We start from the raw sequence: 19,572 nt of genomic DNA, 5'->3' as shown, positions 1-19,572 counted from the left end.
TCCAGCATTGCCCTCAACATTAGGACCTGTGTTGTGACTGCTGCAACGTGTCTTGCAGTGCTTAAGGCTACGAAAGAATCACAGTTTTATAACACACTTTTGAGAGATGAAGTGGACTGTCTGCCCCGTTCTGTTTGCTGTGAAGAGAGGTTAAAGTCTAGTGCTTTTATGACACTGCCATATTTATGGCCACCTACAGAGCACTGAAGTAAATATGATGCCCCCATCTCCTGTGACCATGAGCTTTTACTGTAAAACAGTGAAAAGCTGAATTCCTCTGCCTAGGAAACTCACTTTCCTTTGCCATCTATGGGAATAGGCACAGAATTAATCCAGTCACTTATACACGTGGGCAAAGCAAGGTTTTTATGAGTAGGTCTAATTCAGAGCAGATTTTGCCCACGTGTTTCTTTATAGGCAATGGCCACTCACTGCCTGATTACCCAATGTAATCAGTTTTGGAATCAGTACTCAACCAAATGTCTGTTATGCACTTAGCTACTCTTATTTCTGTAAAACGTAAACTCAGGAGAGTGATGTAAAAGTTCAGTTTACATTAGTAAGCCATAAAGTCTGCCTCTTGGTCATCTCATCCGATCTTATCATTATTCACATTTCTCCTCCCTCCTTCCTTCCCCCTGGAATAAACCACCCCCACTGTAAGTATACAAACAAACCAAAACAATCCCTCTGGCAGTCACACCCATTGTGCATTTCTGCAGCCTTTTTAGAAACCTCTAAATGCTGCAAAATAAAAGTAACAACCTCAGCAGGGTGAAAGAGAAGCATTCCTCTAATAGACAATAATAGAAGAGAAAAATAAAGTGAGTTAAATTATCTTCTTCTCCAGCCCTCTATTATGTTCTGCCCCCAGTTTTTGAATATTTGCAAGTCAAAATAAAAATGTGGACTGAAAGTATATAGATGGCTGGTAATTTATATCTCAGAAGCCTAGCTCTGGCATACCTGATACTCACTTGGAGCTCACAGCACTGAAATCCTTGCCAGAGGAAATACCAGTAATTGCTCAGTGCACAGCCCAGATATTCCAACTGACACACTCCTTGGCTACAAAACGCTCCGTAACGCAACTCACTGAAGCACATCACAGCAGTGAAGCACAAGGTCTGACCTAACAGCAAAATAAAATGCTTCAGCACACTTTAGTCTGAGGAATTTGTGCCATAATACTGAACCAAAATTCACTGCTGTTCTTCTTTTAACCGAAGTTTGTCTCATCTAGTTAGAGGAGCACACACAGTTCCACCCTAGGCACAGCACAGATGTAACGTGACACACAAACAAAAGGCTGGAGAAGCACTCAGAGGCTACATCGACACATATGCAAATGATACCACTAATTACTGTCATAGATTTTGATCCCTTATGAATTTTAAAATATATTTATGTAATGTCCTTCTCACCTGCCAGTCGTCTGTCTCTCGTGTTTTTCCAGATAACATCCAAGGCTCTAGCAGTGGAGTCCCTGATATGATCACTAAATGATCTCCTCAGAGGGGCTTTCACCGGGTGATGCATAATGCAGATCGATCACACATCCAGGTCAAACGGCTGTAGCTTAGCCCCAGGAAAAAGGGCATTCTCTGCCCGGGGATCTGTTTGGATTCCTCTTTGCCAGGCAGGCAGGTTGTTACTTTATATAATTTGTCATCAGCCTTGTGGAGCTTTCCCTTGAAGAGTCAGGCATTGCAGTTCTCACTGCGGATGCAGGAAAGCTCAGACTGCAGCCAGCCTACTGGAAAGCTGCCAAAATCTTACATCTGGAACAGTTTACAAATGAGCTAACGATACAGTCATTTAGATTTGGGGCTTTATTTGTGGATATCTATAGGATTCTAGCTTCCTGTTTAATCAAATAACTTACCAGGCACATACTTGCATGCTCATTTATTAGGATAATATTTCCCTGCTTAGCTGATATTTCAGGTAATCTTTCATGTTTGGACATGAAAAAGGTAAGAAATAGAAGAGAGATAAAGTAATTTTAAATATCTAGAGATCAGGTATTTTATTTTGTCACCATATTTTTTTTGGCATTTTACCCTAGTTAAGGCAGAGAATAGGGCCTGATTCTAAGTTCCCTATATTTAGTACTTCATGATTATACACTAATGAAAGGAAATAAATAAATGAGAGGAAGAGGGGAGATAATAAAAATGGAGAGGGAACTAAGCCCCCACACTTTGCTGAGTGGAAAGATAAGTTCCCATATGAAAAATATTTACGACTGTAACTGAGATTAATAGTCACGGTAAATGAAGCCATTTGACCTTGCTTATTTTGACCTTTTTAATTGATTACTGTGTCCTGTGGCTTCCCTGAGGGAGAAAGGGAGGAATAAAGGAGTGCCTGAGACTCTTTTTCCCTTTTTAATACTATGTGGTAATGTGTGAAGAGATGAGAGATACCAGTTTAAAAACCTAATCCCCTCCATTATATGGGAAAGCAAAACCTGTCAAATAAAGTTGTCTACACGTTCATTCTACAGGTAGTCCTTAACTTTTTTTTACAGCAACTACAGTAATTAATATTAGATACCATTATTTTCTTTAGAAGTATTATCATTAGAATTGATTGATTAACTTCTTGCAAGATTGGCATAGAGAGACCAAATTACAGAACTGAGAGTTTTAACCCTTAACAAAGGGATTTTCATTCCCTTTGAATTTCTTCCTAAAACAAAACAGTTTTTTATTAAAATACGATCCCAATATTACTGGATGGAATTTGCCTGGGCTCGTTTGACCCTTGCTGCTGGACCAAAGGTGGCAGCTGTGGTGTTTCACCTCAGAGACACCTTTGGCTGGCTGGATGTTGCAGCTAGGCACTTGGAACAGGTCCAGGCATGCAGGAACTCAGGTTTACCTCTGGTGGAAAGGCCATAGGTGATGTTGAAGGGAAAAGGAGATGGATTCTGCTGGAGGGATTAATCCAGAGCTTTATTCCAGGGTCACAGATCTCTGAATCTTGTAACAGCTCCAACAGAATCCTGAACCGCGTGGTCCCATGTCTTTTAAGCCCAGGAGAGAGGGGGAGGGAAGGGGTAGGTGTGCCACCAACCAGGTAGGAGGGGGGAAGGCTCAGGGGACAAGTGACACTTGAATGACCCAATGCCCCCCAGGGCTGAGAGGCATCTTTTGAACTTTGCCAATCACACGACGCCCTTTCTGAAATGTTAAGATTGACGGACAGCTCTCGGCAGGAGGCAAGGGGAGGGGAAGGGAGAAGGTATTGGCACACCTGGGGAAAGGAACTGGGATAACTGAAGCAGGATATTGCATCACACTGCAACAGTTTTTCTTTTCATAACATTAGGTAATTTATTTCACAATTTCTTATTTGTTGTAATTTTTTTTCTGGTGTCTTCTCAGTTCCCTCCATTTTCACTAGTCATCATTTCCTTTAAGAGAAATTGTTATCTCATTCTGACAATGAAATGAAATTTATTAGATTTGCAATAGTGTAACTGAGGGAATAACTGGCTCATCATCTATTTAATGCAGATCATAATTTCTTCCCATCTAGGCCTTAGTCTTTTATCTTTATAGAGCATCTGCAAACACTAATGTCCTGTGTGTGTCTTTGAACAAAACAGCAGTGAGTGATCTCTATATTTTACTGTTGCTTTCCTCATTATCCCCCTCCTTCTTTATGAGACCGGATGGAGAAAGAAGCAGCCAACTCTCCAGAGAAATTCAATATGATAACACACTCTTGTGTGGTTGTGGTTCTTTTGTTGTTTTTTTTTCCCCTTGGTTTTTTTTTTTTTTTTTTTTTTGTGTTTTTTTGTTTTTTCTTAATTATTATTCTTACAAAAATTCCTGGTAGAGCAAGTGCAATGCTTGCACAGGCAAATCCTGACATAGGCTTACATAGGCAAATGGTGACACAATGACCAGAGCACAGAGTATCTGTTTTGAAACACGTACATTCTGTTCAGATGAGATTTGCTGTTGTTGCTATTAATGAACAGCTCAGAAGAACATTATTCATTTTTAAATGAAGATGCAGTAAGCGATAACTTAATCAGGAGCTGAATTTCTCTATTTTAGAAGGCAACAAGGGTGATCACAGTCTCAACATGGTTTTAACTACCACTGGCCATGTCTACGTTACCAGCAACATGGCCCATAAATCCAGAAAGAATGGATTTATACAGCAAAATAAATGGTACCAAAGTTTTGACACATCTCAAAGTAGAGTTACTTTGAACTATGTCTACCTGCATCTTGTGACCTGAATGAATCCTTGGGGTTTCATGAGTGGGTTGGAGATCACTGGCACACTACCAGGGTGCATCTTTTGGCTTGGTTTCATTTGAAACCCATCCAATTCACGTGCTCCAAGACTGCTTGGAGATATGAACCAAAGAGTGGTGTTGGGGGAATCTTTCCAAAATCATGTGCCTAGTCCAGGCTACAAGGTCAATAAAAACAGGCAGACCATTATTCATTTTAGTAGCTAAAACAACTTTAAAGAATTTAAAAATAAAATCAACAACATACATATATTTCTAATTAGGGTTTGATTCTTTGAGAGTTACTGTGAGTTATATTACACATGTTGGCATAAATATATTTAAAATATTTCTTACAATCTGCTCAACAAAATGGTCTGGAAAATGGTAAAGGGCAAAGGAAGAAAAAACTGCAATGAAGCAGAGAAATACTGCTAAAAGTGTTTGTTTGTGTGATGCTTCAACATAAATAAATAGGTAATCTAAGTAAGATTGTGTAAAGAATTAAATGTCAGAAATTTTTAGTGGGACATGTGCAGGTAAATAATTAGATATAGATATGCTAGAAATATGGATATAAAATTAAGGACATTAATTTTAGAAAAGAGTAGACAGAGATATAAATGGAGAATACAGTTAAAAACAAATACATATGATCAGCAAAGGAAATCTGAGATTCATGATATCCAATGCAGTCAAAAAATTGAGGTAAGAATTTGCCATGCAATAAGAAAGCACATGATTTTAAAGGATTTTTAAAGTCATGTTAAAAGATGGTATCAGGGCAGAGCTGTGCTGCAATCTCCATTCTTGCATCATTTACAAAACACCCCTTGAAGAACAATACACTCAGTTTTGCTCAGCTCCTCTCAATACCCATGTGATACTGAAAAACATCCAAGACCCCAGTGTACAGGCAGCTGATGGCAGCAGGACTAGGGGGACAGTGACAAGGAGTTCTGTGCTGGAAAACACCCACGTGTTCAGGGAAAAGCTGCTGAGCTGCCACCACTACTGTGCCATTATTTGATACTCTTGTGGAGAGCCCTACTCTGAATCTCAGGCAAGCTCCCCCCATGTTCCCAGTTGCTACTGTCCAAACAATGTCTGCTTATGTGGAGATATTTTCCATTTCAGCTCAGGGCTTGTTCCTGCTCCCCTTGAAGGTGTAGCTGTTTTCACAGAGACATCTACCTGAATCACAGGCCTGCAATTACTTGCAGATTTTTTGTGGAAGAACTTCCTCCATTTCTCTGGTAAACTCATGCTTACAGTCTGAACTGAGAGAGGGGGCCATTGGTACCAAGTACACACAGTACAGACTTCACCAGGTGAATCTTTGATGTTGATCAACATGAGTGTACTTGATTAACTTGTTCTTAAACCAGACAGCTAAACTGGAGCACTGCGAATGACATTAAGGGCAAAAGGTTTTAATGTTGAGATTTACAGGTTGGCAAGGAATGTATTTTTAAAGAAAATGGAAAATGTTTTGCTGCTCTATTTGACAGTGTACTGGAAAATCTCCTGAAAACAAATACCCTTTCTATAAAGGGAAAACACAGCCTTCCATGTCTTACATCTGCAATTCAATTAGTTGGATACAGATGTTACAGCAAAATGCATGCAAAAATAAGCAAAGTCCTAAATCATCAACCATCTAGGTAAAGTCTATGATGCAGCTCTATCTTTTGACTTTCCTGTGTCTGGAAACTTAAAATGACCACAATCAGACACAGGTTTTTGTATTTGAATAATTTTGTATGTGAATAATTTTGGGTTGACCACAGTCATAGCACAGTCAATACTCCAGCTATCTTCCAGGATAATTTCATTTTATTTAATGTTTTCTGTTTAATAGCTGAGATAAAAAAATCCCAAAAGAGTAAATTCGTAAAAAGGGGATGGGTCAACAAAGATGTGTGCTGAACCAAAAATAATATGAGGGGAATCTGAAGGAGAGGGAGACACGAGGGGGTTGCAGCAGCTGGTGTTAGGGGGATGAGGTGATAGTACACCCTCAGGAGAGAGACAGCTGCCGGCTTCATGCATGAGGAGCATCATGCATGCCCAGGAAGAGTCTTTGTGAAATTCCAGAAGCAAATATTTAGAGGGACCAGACCCTACCTTCCCTGCCCTGCCAGCCCTCCCACCAGCTCGGACCAGCTCCACCCCTGACTCTCCCAGGGCTGTGTCTTTCCTGTCCCCCAGGCCTAGCCTGCCTTGCGACTGCAACCACTGACTTCTCCCACTTCTTGTTTTGGAAATATTTTTAGAAACCTCTTGTCAGCATAAGCAAAGCTGTGCCTCTCCAATCTTCCTTTCAAGGCTGAATCTACTTGTAAAGTGCTGCTTGTCATTCTTGAACACATAATTCTCAAACCAGCCAAGGGCAGGAGGCAGAGGCTAATTCCCTATAACCTTACCCTTGCTCAGCACTTCCAGCTGAAGAACCTACACTTGTCAAACGTATCTGTTTTTTGTCCTTTAGTGGTTCCATCCATGCTCTGGTCTGCAAACATAGTACCAAAGACCAGACAAAATGCATTGGGTACTAGGATGGACAGGAATGGTGATATTGGTTTTAGTTCTGGCAACTGAGTCCAGCTCTCAGGAAATAAATTGCATAAGCCTCATGCTCTTCAAGCTTGCTCTAAAATACAACGACTTCCCCTCTGACTCTTCATCAATGTGCAAATTCTGATGGATATCTCTGGTTCTTCTGTGTGATTCTGGCCCCTTGAGTCTGGAAGGATGTATGGATCCAGAAAAGGCACAAGCCATCAGAGATACATATTTTTTTAAATATGATGCCAGTTTGAGCTTTGCTGTGGCTTATCTACAGACTGCAACAAATAGTGTGGCAGATCCAGAGCTCCTTTGCTGAGTGGTTTATGCAGCCTGCCTGATCTGATGCATGAAAACATCTTTCCCCTTGTTAGAGAAGCAAAAAAACCAATTTCATAATTCTCCAAAAGTATCAGAAAACAAAAGAATTATTCAGAATCAGAATTTTAGATCTAATTGAAAAAGGCTGCTGGGCACATGACATATGTCATTGTTTTATGTCTCAGGAGATGTCTCCAAGTGCTATCTAGGAGACCAGTCTGGGAAAGAAGCACTTTGAATTTTGAATTTTACTTGTGCTGCTTTCCAAAAGAAAATCTGGTTCTGCATTTTTTGCAGTGTCTGAGAATCTGATATGTAGCAGGTTCAGAAGCAGCCACCAATCAGAGTGAACTGGAAAGATTTAGAGAATGTCCTATGGAAAGACATGGAGATAAAATGTATTCTGTTTGAACATAAACGTTTCAGTAGAAGCTTGACAAATCTCAGTGAAGTTCTTCATATGAAAAAGCCACATTTTGATTCACTTGGATTTTTTTTTTTTTTTGGAAATCTCTGTTTTCCAATTAGGTAAATTAAAAATATCCAGAAGTTTCATTTAGCACATAGGTGTCCTTTTGTGCAAATATCTGGGCAATTTATCAGTCCATGAACTGAATCCTATGTGTCCCACCATATTTTGCATTCAGGAAAGTGCTCCTTTGACTCCTGTCAACACCCTGGTGTTACCCTTTGAACAGCCTAGGGGCTAAATGGGTGCAATCTGGAGAAGAGATAGTAGACCAACAGAGAAAGTCTCCTGAGTGCCCTCCATGATGTCAAGGTGCACTGCCAGGCATCTCTGCATTCTCCTTCCTTGTGGTAGGAGAGGGGTGGAGAAGCTCCAAGGACAATCACTTTCTCTCCAGGGTGACCACAATTGCCTCTGTACACACTGCTTTTGCAAGATGTACATGCTTTTTAACATCATGCCATGGTCCAGATCTGCATTTCTGAACAACAAGGGTGTATAATTTTAAGAAAGGAAATGCTCAAAATCCGCTCACCCCAGCAGCAGTACATGATGGAAACTACAGCTGTTGTTGTTTCATGAACTTTTAACTGTCTTAACCTTGAAGCTTTCTTCTGGTGGAACACTGAGAAGCTCTTGTCAAAATATCTACCTTAATTGGCTTTTGTTGTGAGTCAAATACATACTAATGGGTTTATATAAACTGAGTAGTGTAGCCTTCTAATTCACATCCACGAGTCTCAAATTAAACATGATCTCAAATAAATATTAACAATCTCCATGGTGTGATTATGGCCCTGCTTTGTAAACAGCCCCACTGCTTAATTAGAGCTCTGTGCACTTCAAAGTGCAAGCTTATCTGGCTGTTTCTGAGCTGCTGTCTCACTATCACTGTGTGCTCCAAGAATAATAAATAAACCAACACAGGAATGCAGAAAGCATTCCTAATCACAGCCATAAATACAAAATAATAATTAACTGAATAACATGAAAGAAAGATGTACTTCCATTTTCATTTTCACATCATTCCATTTTAACCTGTTTTTAATGTAGCTGATTATAAACTATTCTGACGTTATTAAAAAAACCAAAAAAACAACCCACAGGTTCTGCCCCTGCAGCCAAATCTTTTCTGAAGTGCTGCATATTGAAGAAAAAAAAAAAGAGACATTAATGCTTGTGCCATAGTTTAAAATTCAAATGAGAAAGGAAGTGTTAAAGCTTCATTCTGTTTAGCCATATGTGAGGCACCTGCTTAGGGAAGTTTATGGGAGTATTAATCTATGGGAGTGTCCAAACACTTCCAAATATCTAAACTTGAGCAACAGCACTGTCTTGGTTATAAAATGGTTGATGGCAATAAGCTGTGAACTGAGATTAGTTTTAGCAGTAGCCATGCGTTATGCTTCACCACAGCAGAAGAGTATTAAACAGCATTGTTCCTCCTTCCTTCAGTGGCCTGACAGGCAAAATGCCCATACATAGCTTTTTGTTAGCTGAGTAATACCTTACAGCTTCGCTGGTCCCAGCACTGGAATTAGAGAAGGATGAGTGCAATTTCATAGAATAAAAGGTATGGCAGAAGGTACTTCTTTCTTTCCAGTGAAAATGCAAATTAGGCTGTATGTGAAATTGCAGTAATAGAAAAGTACAGAATCCACAAAAAAGAATCCCCAAACCCCAAAGCAGAACAAACAGCCCAAAACTTCCAAAAAAACCCCCCAACTCACTATTGTTACTCCCTATTTAAAATCTTCTCTACCATCTTCTTTCATAATTGGAAATTTTCCTTCCCTCTCTTTGTTTTTTTCTCTTTTCCATTCTCTCTGCCCCTCCTGGTCATACTAAGATGGTGTTTACCTGGTCATACTAAGATGGTAAATTCCTTCAATTAAAAATCTTCCTCTTCAGACATCTCTCGTACAAAACGGCACAATAAGATATCAAAGAAATAAAGCCTTTGAGCTTGTCTGCAGTGACCAGCATGAACAGCGATTGTGAACAGAGCAGACTTGGTTCAATGAGTTCTATATAATCTAATGGTGGCAGACTGGTGTCTGTGCACAGAGCAGGGAGCAGAAGGGGAGAGTGAGGAGTGTTATGTGAGCTGGACTCATGGAAGTCAGAGGGTGAGCAGGGAGATAATTCAGAGATCATTCTGAACAGACAGATCAAAGAGCGGCAAGAAATTTTAAATCAAAGAGAAAGTCTCAGTGCTTGCAGGGAAAGATGGAAAATGCTTATTCCTGAGAAGATTTAGTGAGATTTAGGGGTCTCATGTAAGTCATCTTCAATTATCTCTGCCCTGTGTAATGTGTGTTTTATTAAGTGATGCAAAGAGGCAGAGCTGTCTTCCTGCCTTCTCATCCCAGCTGCTGCCACTGCAGCACTGTGAAACACAATCTCTACAGAAGGCTTGTTACTATGAAGACAGGCAGGATGTAATAACCATCCCTGAATTGCTGGTTTGTGGCCTCATTGGTAGAGAAAACAGCAGAAAAAAATAGAATTTTCATAGGGAGCAATGACATAGAAAGTAGGATCTGAATCTAAAGTGAATCTAAACTTTCAAATAGGTATTGGACAAAACCTTCAATAAATTTCAAGATTTCACTAGTTAATGCACTGCTGGACAGTTTGTTAATGGTAACTTCTCCTTGTGTCATTTTTTGTGTAAATGTTTGTTTACATAGTTAAATTGGGAATTTATTTTTAAAGGTACTTCCTCAGACTCTGGGTTTCTCTTTGAGGAATCCACCATGCTTTAACTCTGTCCTGGAGTTGTTTGTGGCATGCCTTCTTTGAGGTGCTTTATCTGTGTATTCATATTAAAGCCAGTGTTTTTGGGAAATGAATGTGAGGATATGTCATTTTCCTGACACTGAGAAATTCCAGCAAGTTATCCCTAAATACTTGATATTTATTTGGTAAGACAATTTGCTTTTTTGCAGACATATTCAGTTTTCTGGAAGTTCATTTGTTGTAGCCATTGGCAAGCCTCTGAGAAATAATATTTCACAGCAATTCTGCAGCCTTGGATGTTAGTGACCAACAGCACAGAAGATATTTTTCTCTCCAGAAGATACTTTTTCTCCTCACCTGGGAAGTGTTTGCAAGCACAGCTGCAGGCTGCTGCCAGCCCTGGAAAATGAATGAGAGAACCTGTCTCTCCCAGACTTTTACTTGCCTCACCTTCACTTCACAGAAGGCTGGAAAAGGGTTGGTCCCTCATGAAATGTTAATACAGAATGAGAAAGTTTTGCTAGGGTCAAGAGGGAGATGGGTACACACTGCTTGGTGGAGAGACAAGAACACAGGGAAAGAGACAAGGGGAAGAGAATATCTGTCATCTACTGTAGTTTAATTGCATGCTTGCCATTTGGGAGTTAAAATTCAGCCACTACATTGCTAGTGAGAACTTATCCTTGAGTTCTGCTCTGATGGAACTAAATAAACATAATTTCAAACAATTGGCTTTTTTGCACTGAACAGATTTTTTTTCAGAAAATTGGCTGCAATTAGATTACTTTTTCTAAAAAAAATATTTCAAAAAGCAAATCCATGATTTTTCCAAGTATTTAATGTGATTTTGTCTTTCTCCAGGGGTTTGTTATTTAAACTGAAATCTTGCTGACTACAAATTCTAATGCCTAGCATTTAAAAGATAAAGAATCCAATATTTTGCTTTACCTTTTCTAAGTTTAATATATCACAGATGCAAGCTGAAGCTTTATGGGGACTATGTCAAATATAATTATCTGGAAGATTAAAGCAATCATCATCTCAACTGAAACATACATTCTGTTTTCCATAAGTCTTGTGAATACTGAATGTACATAGCACACCATAAAAACTTACAAAGGAAATCTAAAACTCTAGCTAAAGGTATTATTAGATGCTAATGTTTCAAATTTACTCCATGAAGTTAGCCACACTATTAAATGAGGTTTTAATAAGACACTCTGGTTTGATATTCTGGGAACTGGATTTCTCCATATCTTTACTTAATTTATTTCACAACCTATCACTGAAAATTGCTTCTGCATGAAATTTGCTGTTCTTGCTGTCATCTCTTTTCAGCCATGACATATCTGCACTCTGGAGTCCCACTGCAGCACATGGAAAATCTTCACTTAGAGTTCAGGTTATGACACTTGTATTTGAAGGCTGGCTGTGGAAAAATAGTGAGCTCAGATTAGATGGTTTGGGGAAAAGGAGCTTGACAGGATACAGCAGTATTTAGTCTGTCTTTCATGTCCTGAGACTAGTTACTAGTTGGCAAGTTCCCTTGAATTATTTTAGTAAGTAATTTTATTGGTATATGTTTAGCAAACTGTACACTTCACAGTCTCAAAAGCAAGGTGAAATGTGAACCTTGTGTTTGTAGGGCTGGCAGCCTGATTTGTATTTTTTTATATCTGACCTAATATTTTTCTATTGTCAAGTAATTTTGAAAATATACATATATGGTGGCATCCCCATATGATGAAAATTATCTGCTCTGCTCTTCTGCAGTCTGAACATACTTTTGTAATTTCTTCTTAAAAATATGTCTAGTTGATGAGGTTACATAGGAGAAATTCTATTTACCCAAAATTCTATTTACCTTCTGTAAACTTAAAGTTTTTAGAGATGTCATTACAATAGTGAATTTATGCAGTTCTTAAATAAAATAAGAAATATGAATCTTGAACTCAGGTTCAATGAAAGATATTAATGGCTCTGAAAGAGTCCAAATTAGGCCTTGAAAAAATGTATTTAAAATAGCAGCTGCAACATTTACATGGAAAAACTACTTACAGATCTTGATGTGCACTGGAATCAAGTAAGTACAAGTGTTTCTTTAAGTGATTCATAGCAGAAGGGGGGAGGGAAGTAATGAAAGACCTGGTGAAATATAGGAGAAGTTACTTCATATTTATGAGTAGATGATGTAGAAATTCCTTGGAAAAATGTGGTATTTGGAAGAAGGGAATAAAACACTCCCAAAGAAGTTGAGGAAGAAAACAGACAAGAAAACGAGGCTTACACCTGAGATTGATAGGTTAAACTAATATTTTAAAGGCATATTTATTAAAAGTAAGGTATTGCAGTAGTGGGGAAAGGATGTCAAATATTTGACTGAGAAGTGTAGTAAATATATGTAATTTCTTCTTTATTATTTCTGAAGTTTTCATCATAATTTTTTATGCATCTATACTATAAAAAAAACCTATTATTTACTTGCTCAGTATTTCATAAAGAACAACCAGCCATACTCTGTTTGGCACCAATGAATTGCTTCTCAAATGCAGCATGTAGTTTTAGTCTCTCAAGTACCACAAGGACATAAACAAGTTTTGAAGGAATTCAGATAACAGCAACAAAAATTATTAAGGGGCTAGAGAGTTTGATTTTCAAGAAAAGATGAAAATCTCTTCTGCTCAGCAAGGGAAGAGTAATGATAAGAGCCAACAAGTATTTAAAGCATGAGAACATCAAGGAAAGTGTGGACGTATTTTAAAGTGGTACAAGGTTTCAAAACACTGACTTGGTATTGGGGAGAGTATTGTATTTGTGTATGTTTTTCCTCCAAACTAAGGCTAAATAATCTGTGGAGCTTATGTACAGACAAAAAAAAAAAAAAACAACCAAAAAAAAAAAAAAAAACCACAACAACAAAAAAAAACCCCAAAAAAACCCAACCAAAAAAACCACGTATGAACAAAGGAAAAAATCCTGTGGAAATGTAAAACAGACTGACACATCTATCAGCTGCAGTGCAAGTCTTCAATGAAGTATATATTTCAACATAGGAGTCAGAAAGATAAAAATTGAAAAATAAGATTAAATATGACATATGAGCAGAATATAATGTTAGGGGAAATATATATCAGTACCACAGAACATAACTTCTTTAGAAAGAACATCTTCTGAAAGTAGGTTTGCTTTGCTCAGAAAGTTTTGTAGTTCCCTGATAACCTGCTACCCCTTCCCTGAAAAGGACCTGCTATTCAGACATAAAATTTGTCGTATCAAAACTTCATTCATAACTGAAAGTTTAATTACAGCATCATTGGATGTTTTTTTCATGGTTTAAATCAGCTCAGCCCTGTTTGCTGATACTGGCAGCTTTCTGAAGGCATAAAGAATAAGTGTGACATTAGGAGACATTTGAAAGATATCCAGGAGATTTTTTTTAATGTGCTCTGTAGCACTTTATGCATAAGGAAACAAAATAAGGAGAAAGATTAAAATTCATCAGCAGATGCAATGAAATGATGGTCTATTTAGATGTCAAAACTTAGATGTTGCTAAATTTTTTCAATCCAAACTTAGTACTCTTTAGTCAAGTACTAGAAAAATTGCTTATGGAGGCATTAAATATTTCTTTACATTCAATGAAAACTTCCACAACAAGTTACAGAAAAAAATGTACTCTTGTACAACAAGCAAGTATAGCCTTCTACTCTTGATGTACTTTTCTTAAATGAATGATAATAGACTATTTGAAATTTGAAGTGAGCAGCTATCAGTATACTGATAAAAAAAATTGAGCTTGGGTAACTGCCTGTACAAGTCAGGAATAAAACAAATGTATTTCAAAAGGTCAAGACTTAAATCTAAACTGTGTATCAAAATGCATAAGTCAAACCAAAGGGACAACTAAAACCCAGGTTTTAATTTAAGTCCTTCAATACTAAACTTTGAAAAACTCTGTCCCTATCAAGTCATGATAGCTCTGAATGTCAATTAAGAGGACTAGATTCAGTCCTATTAATTGACATTTAGTCCTATTACTTATTAACTTAATTTCAACCTAATTAACCTGGTTATTTTATGCTGAAAACCTCCTCCTCTATGTAACAACTGTAAAATTTCAGCATCTGGACAACCAAATTACTAAAAAATAAACTCTAGCACCTAGGATTAATAATAATGTATCATGTAAAATACATTTCAAGAAAGTTTTTAAATACATCCTCTACAGATATTGAAAATTATTTTAGATCAAAGATAAGTTAGATTTTAGATTTTGGCCTTCAAAGTTTAAACACCTTATATTAGTCTTCATCTAGAGGAATAATGCCATTTTTAAAGCTTACCATTGGAATGAGGAGACTTCAGAAAAAGTGTTTTCACTCTAATTTCAACAGAAGACCTTCATATGTGCATTGTCCATCTGTGGCCATGCATTTTGTACAGTTTTCAGTACAAGGTGTCATAGTTACCTATGATGTATTAAACATATACAGCTCACCAGAATCCCCTGCATATTTTCATCCTCAGTAGATATGGTTTTTCTCTCTAAGAGGCAATACATAGTTAATGTAAATTTATCTAAAAGAAGCCTTCTCTATTTGACCAAGGAAGTTTAGATGGTATCAATTTTTTAAAACATTGTAATTTCTTCTATAAATGCCTTGCTCACTTGTCAGATCTAACTTCATGCTAGTTGCAAAACCTCATAATCTGTTGAAAGTTAGATGTTTCTGTACCCTTTTATGGAAAAATGGACCACATCACATTGTTTGTTGTGCATGGTTTGTAAAGATATGAATGAATCCATGGAACTCAAAAAAAGTCATGCAAACCTTTAAAGTTACTATATTTATTTTATCATTGAAAGCCCCATGAAAGGAGCTCTGAGAAAAATAAGGGGAGACCAGCTCTTAACTCCTAACATCTACCAAGCAAGGAAACTCAAAAAAGGCCAGGTAAGTGTGGGGCTGAGTCTTGAAACAAAGAACTGAACTATTCATTAGCAGCAAGCACATGCTGACCTTAGGTCCACTCTGCTCCTCCTTGCCTGAGAACCAATGTGCTGGATTCCCGTTGGGCAAAAAATGCTGACTTATTCAGAAATCCAGTGTCTAGTGTTACTGTAAACACACACTGCTTTTACAGTTCCCAGCAGAGCACTCTCTGCATCAAGGTTACATGATCTTTATGTGCCTGAAAGGTAATAAAAGATGTTAATGGTGGGGATTCTCTTAGGAATGGTAGCCCTTGGCAAGAAGAGGAAGGACAAGAGCATGGTAATATATCAACAGTCTGTGTAAAGACATAGCTTGATTGCGTGATATAACTTTGGAAATGCTAAAGGATTGACAGAAAAATCAGTTCAGCTGGAGCAGATTGGGGGAACCAATGCCATGGGCACATTACAGGTTGGAGAGTCACAAAAGGTAGTGGAACAGAGGCAAGTACCAAGAGTCCAGATGAAGATGTCTGTGCAGCTCTACCCTTGTGTTTGCCAGCACAGCAAACACAAGTGTAGAAGGGGAGATATTTAGTCTGCAAAGGACAGTCTGTAACAGTCTCAAATTTCTGAAGGGACTCCAAAGTTTCTGCTAAATAGCAGAGGCTGCTGTAGTATCATCTGAATGGCTGTGTAGACACATAGTCCTAATTCTTGGTCAGTTAGAATTGCATATTTTAGTTTTTAAATACATTTTCTATACCAAATTATCTAAGTCTTCTGCAGCCTCTTTAAGGCACTTATTTCCCAAGACACTAGCAGCAGAAGGCTGCTACAAGAAATATTTAATTCTTCAAAGTCTTTTTGCCTGTGTCCCTTATTGCACCAAACAGTCCTCTCATATGGTACTGGGGCAAATGTTTGCACAGCTTGCTGAAAGTCAGCTCATTAAAACAACATAGAGTAAAAAATAGACCTAATATGAATCATTTCAATGATCCAGTTTACAGCAAATAGTTGAATTCCTGAACTTAGAAGGCAGTGAAATAAAGTTGGGGATGCAACACTGTGACTCACCTTCAAAACAAAGCTCTCTTTCAGGCAGTTACAACTTTCAATCTATTTGTGCTCAGGTGAATCACAGTCTGGCCCACTGAATACATGAAGAGGGATATATTTATTTTGCAAACATTGCAGATTCATGCATAATGAAACCCAGGAATTATTGCTTGAACTGTGAGCCAGACTATAAATTCCATTTAAAAACTGACAGCATGCAGTTGAACACAAATCCACATTGAGATATGTAGCTAAACGATTAGGACAACTTTTAGGGATGCCTATCTCAACATTTAAGGTAGATAGACTTCCTAGTGGTGACTGAACAACTACAGCTGATTGCTGTAACACCAAGAGATGAAAAATGAAGTATGGACATTGCAAGAATGTGGAGAAAAGTATTCAACTTCCCTTGAAGAGCTGCATGTTCTCCAAGTGGTGAGCTATTCCATATGAAATATGAGATAATTAAGTGTGCTCACCTGGTTGCCTGTTGAATGAACGCTCTAAAAGAACCATGAAAAAATGCATAGAGGAAAGGTAGACAAGGGATACAAGACATCCACTTTATGAGAATCAGTAGACTATTGTTTGCTATATATGCTAACAGAGGAATGTGCTTGTGAGCCTTTGTAGGTGCTACTGAATGAGGAAGTTTCATTCCAGGCTCTGGTTCAGACTCTAAGTGTGCTTTCTGGTCAGCTCTTGCTGGGTGGAGACTTTATGACAAATAGCCCAAGGGGAACTAGATCTCTTTCCTAGCTCTGAAGAAAAGGCTTGAAGGAATGGAAACTTATCAAAGAGAAACTATGAATGAAATGAATTGTTGAATAGTTGTCAAGAAAACTTTAGCAGTAGATGGTAGAGACAAACTTAGTTTGACAGTTTATCATAGACTGAGTCATTGCTTTCTGATGATTGTGCTAGTGAATATGAAAATGCTCTGAAAAATGAGCTGGAAAAACTGCCCTATTCAAGTGACACAACATGACCTACAGTAAGATCCTGAGCTATTCAAGATGACTGGAGTTAAGCCAGAAGTATATATCACAAAAGTAAGGAAAGTGATTCAAGAAAAAGAATGCTGGGTTTGTTATTTTTGTTTCTGTGTAAGCTAACAAAAAAGAATGTTATTAAAAATACTGGACACGCTATGAAAAACTGGTTGGTTCAGGTAAAAACTTTAGCTAGCCTAGAAGAATTAACTGTCCCTTAGAATGAAAATGTGAGTTCACAGTCAGAGGTCTGGCAAGCTTGTTGGGGTCAGCTTTGGAACTGGAGGCTGGAAACAGCACAGACCTTCCTTGGGAAAATCCATCAGGAGATGTTTGGGGCAAGACAGTGAAGACAGAATGGCTTGGAGAGGAGCCTAGAGTTGAAGGGCCTGTGAACAGGAGTTCAGCTCAATCCTGATTGTGGAAATTGGGAACAAAGTCCCTATTTTTCATGAAATGCATTTGGGTGTTAAATCCAAAAAGTCCCAAAATGTCCAGAATAAATTAGAAGGGTGCATAGGAAATGTAACCAAGTCTCAATAAAAATGAATCAGTGACCTACAAGGTTTAGCACATTCCTTCATGAATTAATACTGCTCTCAACATGAAGCACTGCAGCCTAAGCTACAGAGTAGTGTCTATCCTTTGATGTCTAACCCTGAAAGGACACACACTACTAGGAAAGAAGAAATACTGTATTGCATTTTCAAAATCAGGTAAAGATAATTGGATATTACAGAAATGATGCTAGTTTAATCATAATGGTATACCTATTTTCAAATGTAACTGAAGAGCAGAAATATGCCACTTTGATTTTCTTACCATAATCTACTTGATGCTCTTCAGGAATAAACCTTAATTTAAATTTTGGCAGCTTTTAAATGTCAGTTTGGTCTTAAGTGCTCCTCTGAAGTTATTTTATCCCTCAGTGACAGTTATACAGGGTCAGCTGATGGTCTCTGTGTTAACATAGGGATATTTCTAATGTCTGGGAATACGAATTAGCTTTTTCTTGATCAAGGTAACTTGCTTCAAAATTGTTACTATTTATAGCATAAACCAGAGAACACAGCACACTTTCCTTGCTTCTTTAAGGACTGTTCTATGAATGGATGAGTGTCTAATTGCTGCAAGCTCAGGAAAGTAATATGCTTTTGAGTTCACTTGACAAGTCACTTGACTGAATCAGTGAAATCTTCTGCTTCTTATCAGTGAGATCTGCCATTCAAAGGTCCATTAGAAATAAAAGCAAATTCCATCCTGACTCCTGCTGTGTGAGGCCGTTGGCAAGACAATGCTTCCTCAATGTTAATAGGGCCAGGATGTTAAAAGTGGGGTGGTTTTCTACTGAATTAATGTGGAGCCCTGTACCTGAGCTTCTTTATTCTCTGTCACACACATGTAAGGCTTTCTCAAGTTTCACCAATTTGTTGTTAGGTTGCTGATAGAGTGAGCATTCATGCAGATAACAATTTGCATGCAAGGTATAATTATGGCTACAGTGACTTCCACTTACCCCTTCCAATAACTCAGCATGGTTTGGGAGTGATAGGTGAGTATCCAGGGCTAAGCACAGCTCAGCATGACTCTGCCCATTGCACAGGTTTGTCCCAGAGGAGGGGGAGTGTTGGAGGAGCAAGCTTGGGTACAAAAAGCTGCTCTACAGGGAGCATAATCTAGGACAGCTGTTAATGCCTATCAGCTCACTGTCAGCTACACCTTTCTTTACAGTTATGCCAGGGATTACCTTGCCCTGCCATTTAGACAAGCAGCTGAAAATCATTTGTGCCCCACTTTCCAGGTACTTGTAACAGAGCAGCAATATAGCTAATTTTCACTGGTTTTCTTTTTTTTCCCTCCTGAACTAGTAACTGTTGCATGATAGGTAAACAAATAAAAGGCAAAAGTGCAGTTATCAGATCCAGTTGTCTATAAAGAAAAAAAAAAAATTTCTCAAATCTCCTTTGCAGCAGAAGTTCAAACATAAAATCTTGAAGGCAGTTTTTCAGAAGGAGAGAAAGTGGAGAGCAGAGGTAGGTGAAAGCAGTTCTTATGCTAGAATCTCACTGAGGTGTATTTTCCATGAATTACAAGAGGCTAAAGATCTTTACACTGAGAGAAGGATTTGCTCCTAAATTTTGATTTGAATCCTCTAAGAAAGGACTAAACCTGGAGAAGTCTGGGGTAGACAAAGGATGTCAGAATGAATTGATCTCTTTGA

General features: G+C 38.2%; 1 protein-coding gene across 2 annotated transcripts in view; it reads right to left on the bottom strand.

Annotated features, from left to right (window-relative positions):
- The window catches only part of DLC1 (DLC1 Rho GTPase activating protein), a 200,480-nt gene that overhangs the window by 97,264 nt on the left and 83,644 nt on the right, over positions 1-19,572 (bottom strand). Inside the window, exon 1 of one of the 2 annotated variants that reach the window (XM_036382059.2) lies at positions 1,425-1,704. The exons of the other annotated variant lie outside the window; for it this stretch is intronic. Coding sequence (XP_036237952.1) covers positions 1,425-1,539 — 115 coding nt within the window. The 5' untranslated portion in view covers positions 1,540-1,704. Of the gene's footprint in view, positions 1-1,424; positions 1,705-19,572 lie in introns of those variants that run through there. 2 annotated transcript variants of the gene reach the window in all.

This window comes from Molothrus ater, chromosome 4, assembly GCF_012460135.2.
Source record: "Molothrus ater isolate BHLD 08-10-18 breed brown headed cowbird chromosome 4, BPBGC_Mater_1.1, whole genome shotgun sequence".
NCBI lineage: Eukaryota > Metazoa > Chordata > Aves > Passeriformes > Icteridae > Molothrus > Molothrus ater.
The sequence above is the reverse complement of the archived record's forward strand: the minus strand, read 5'-3'. Positions and strand labels throughout refer to the sequence as shown.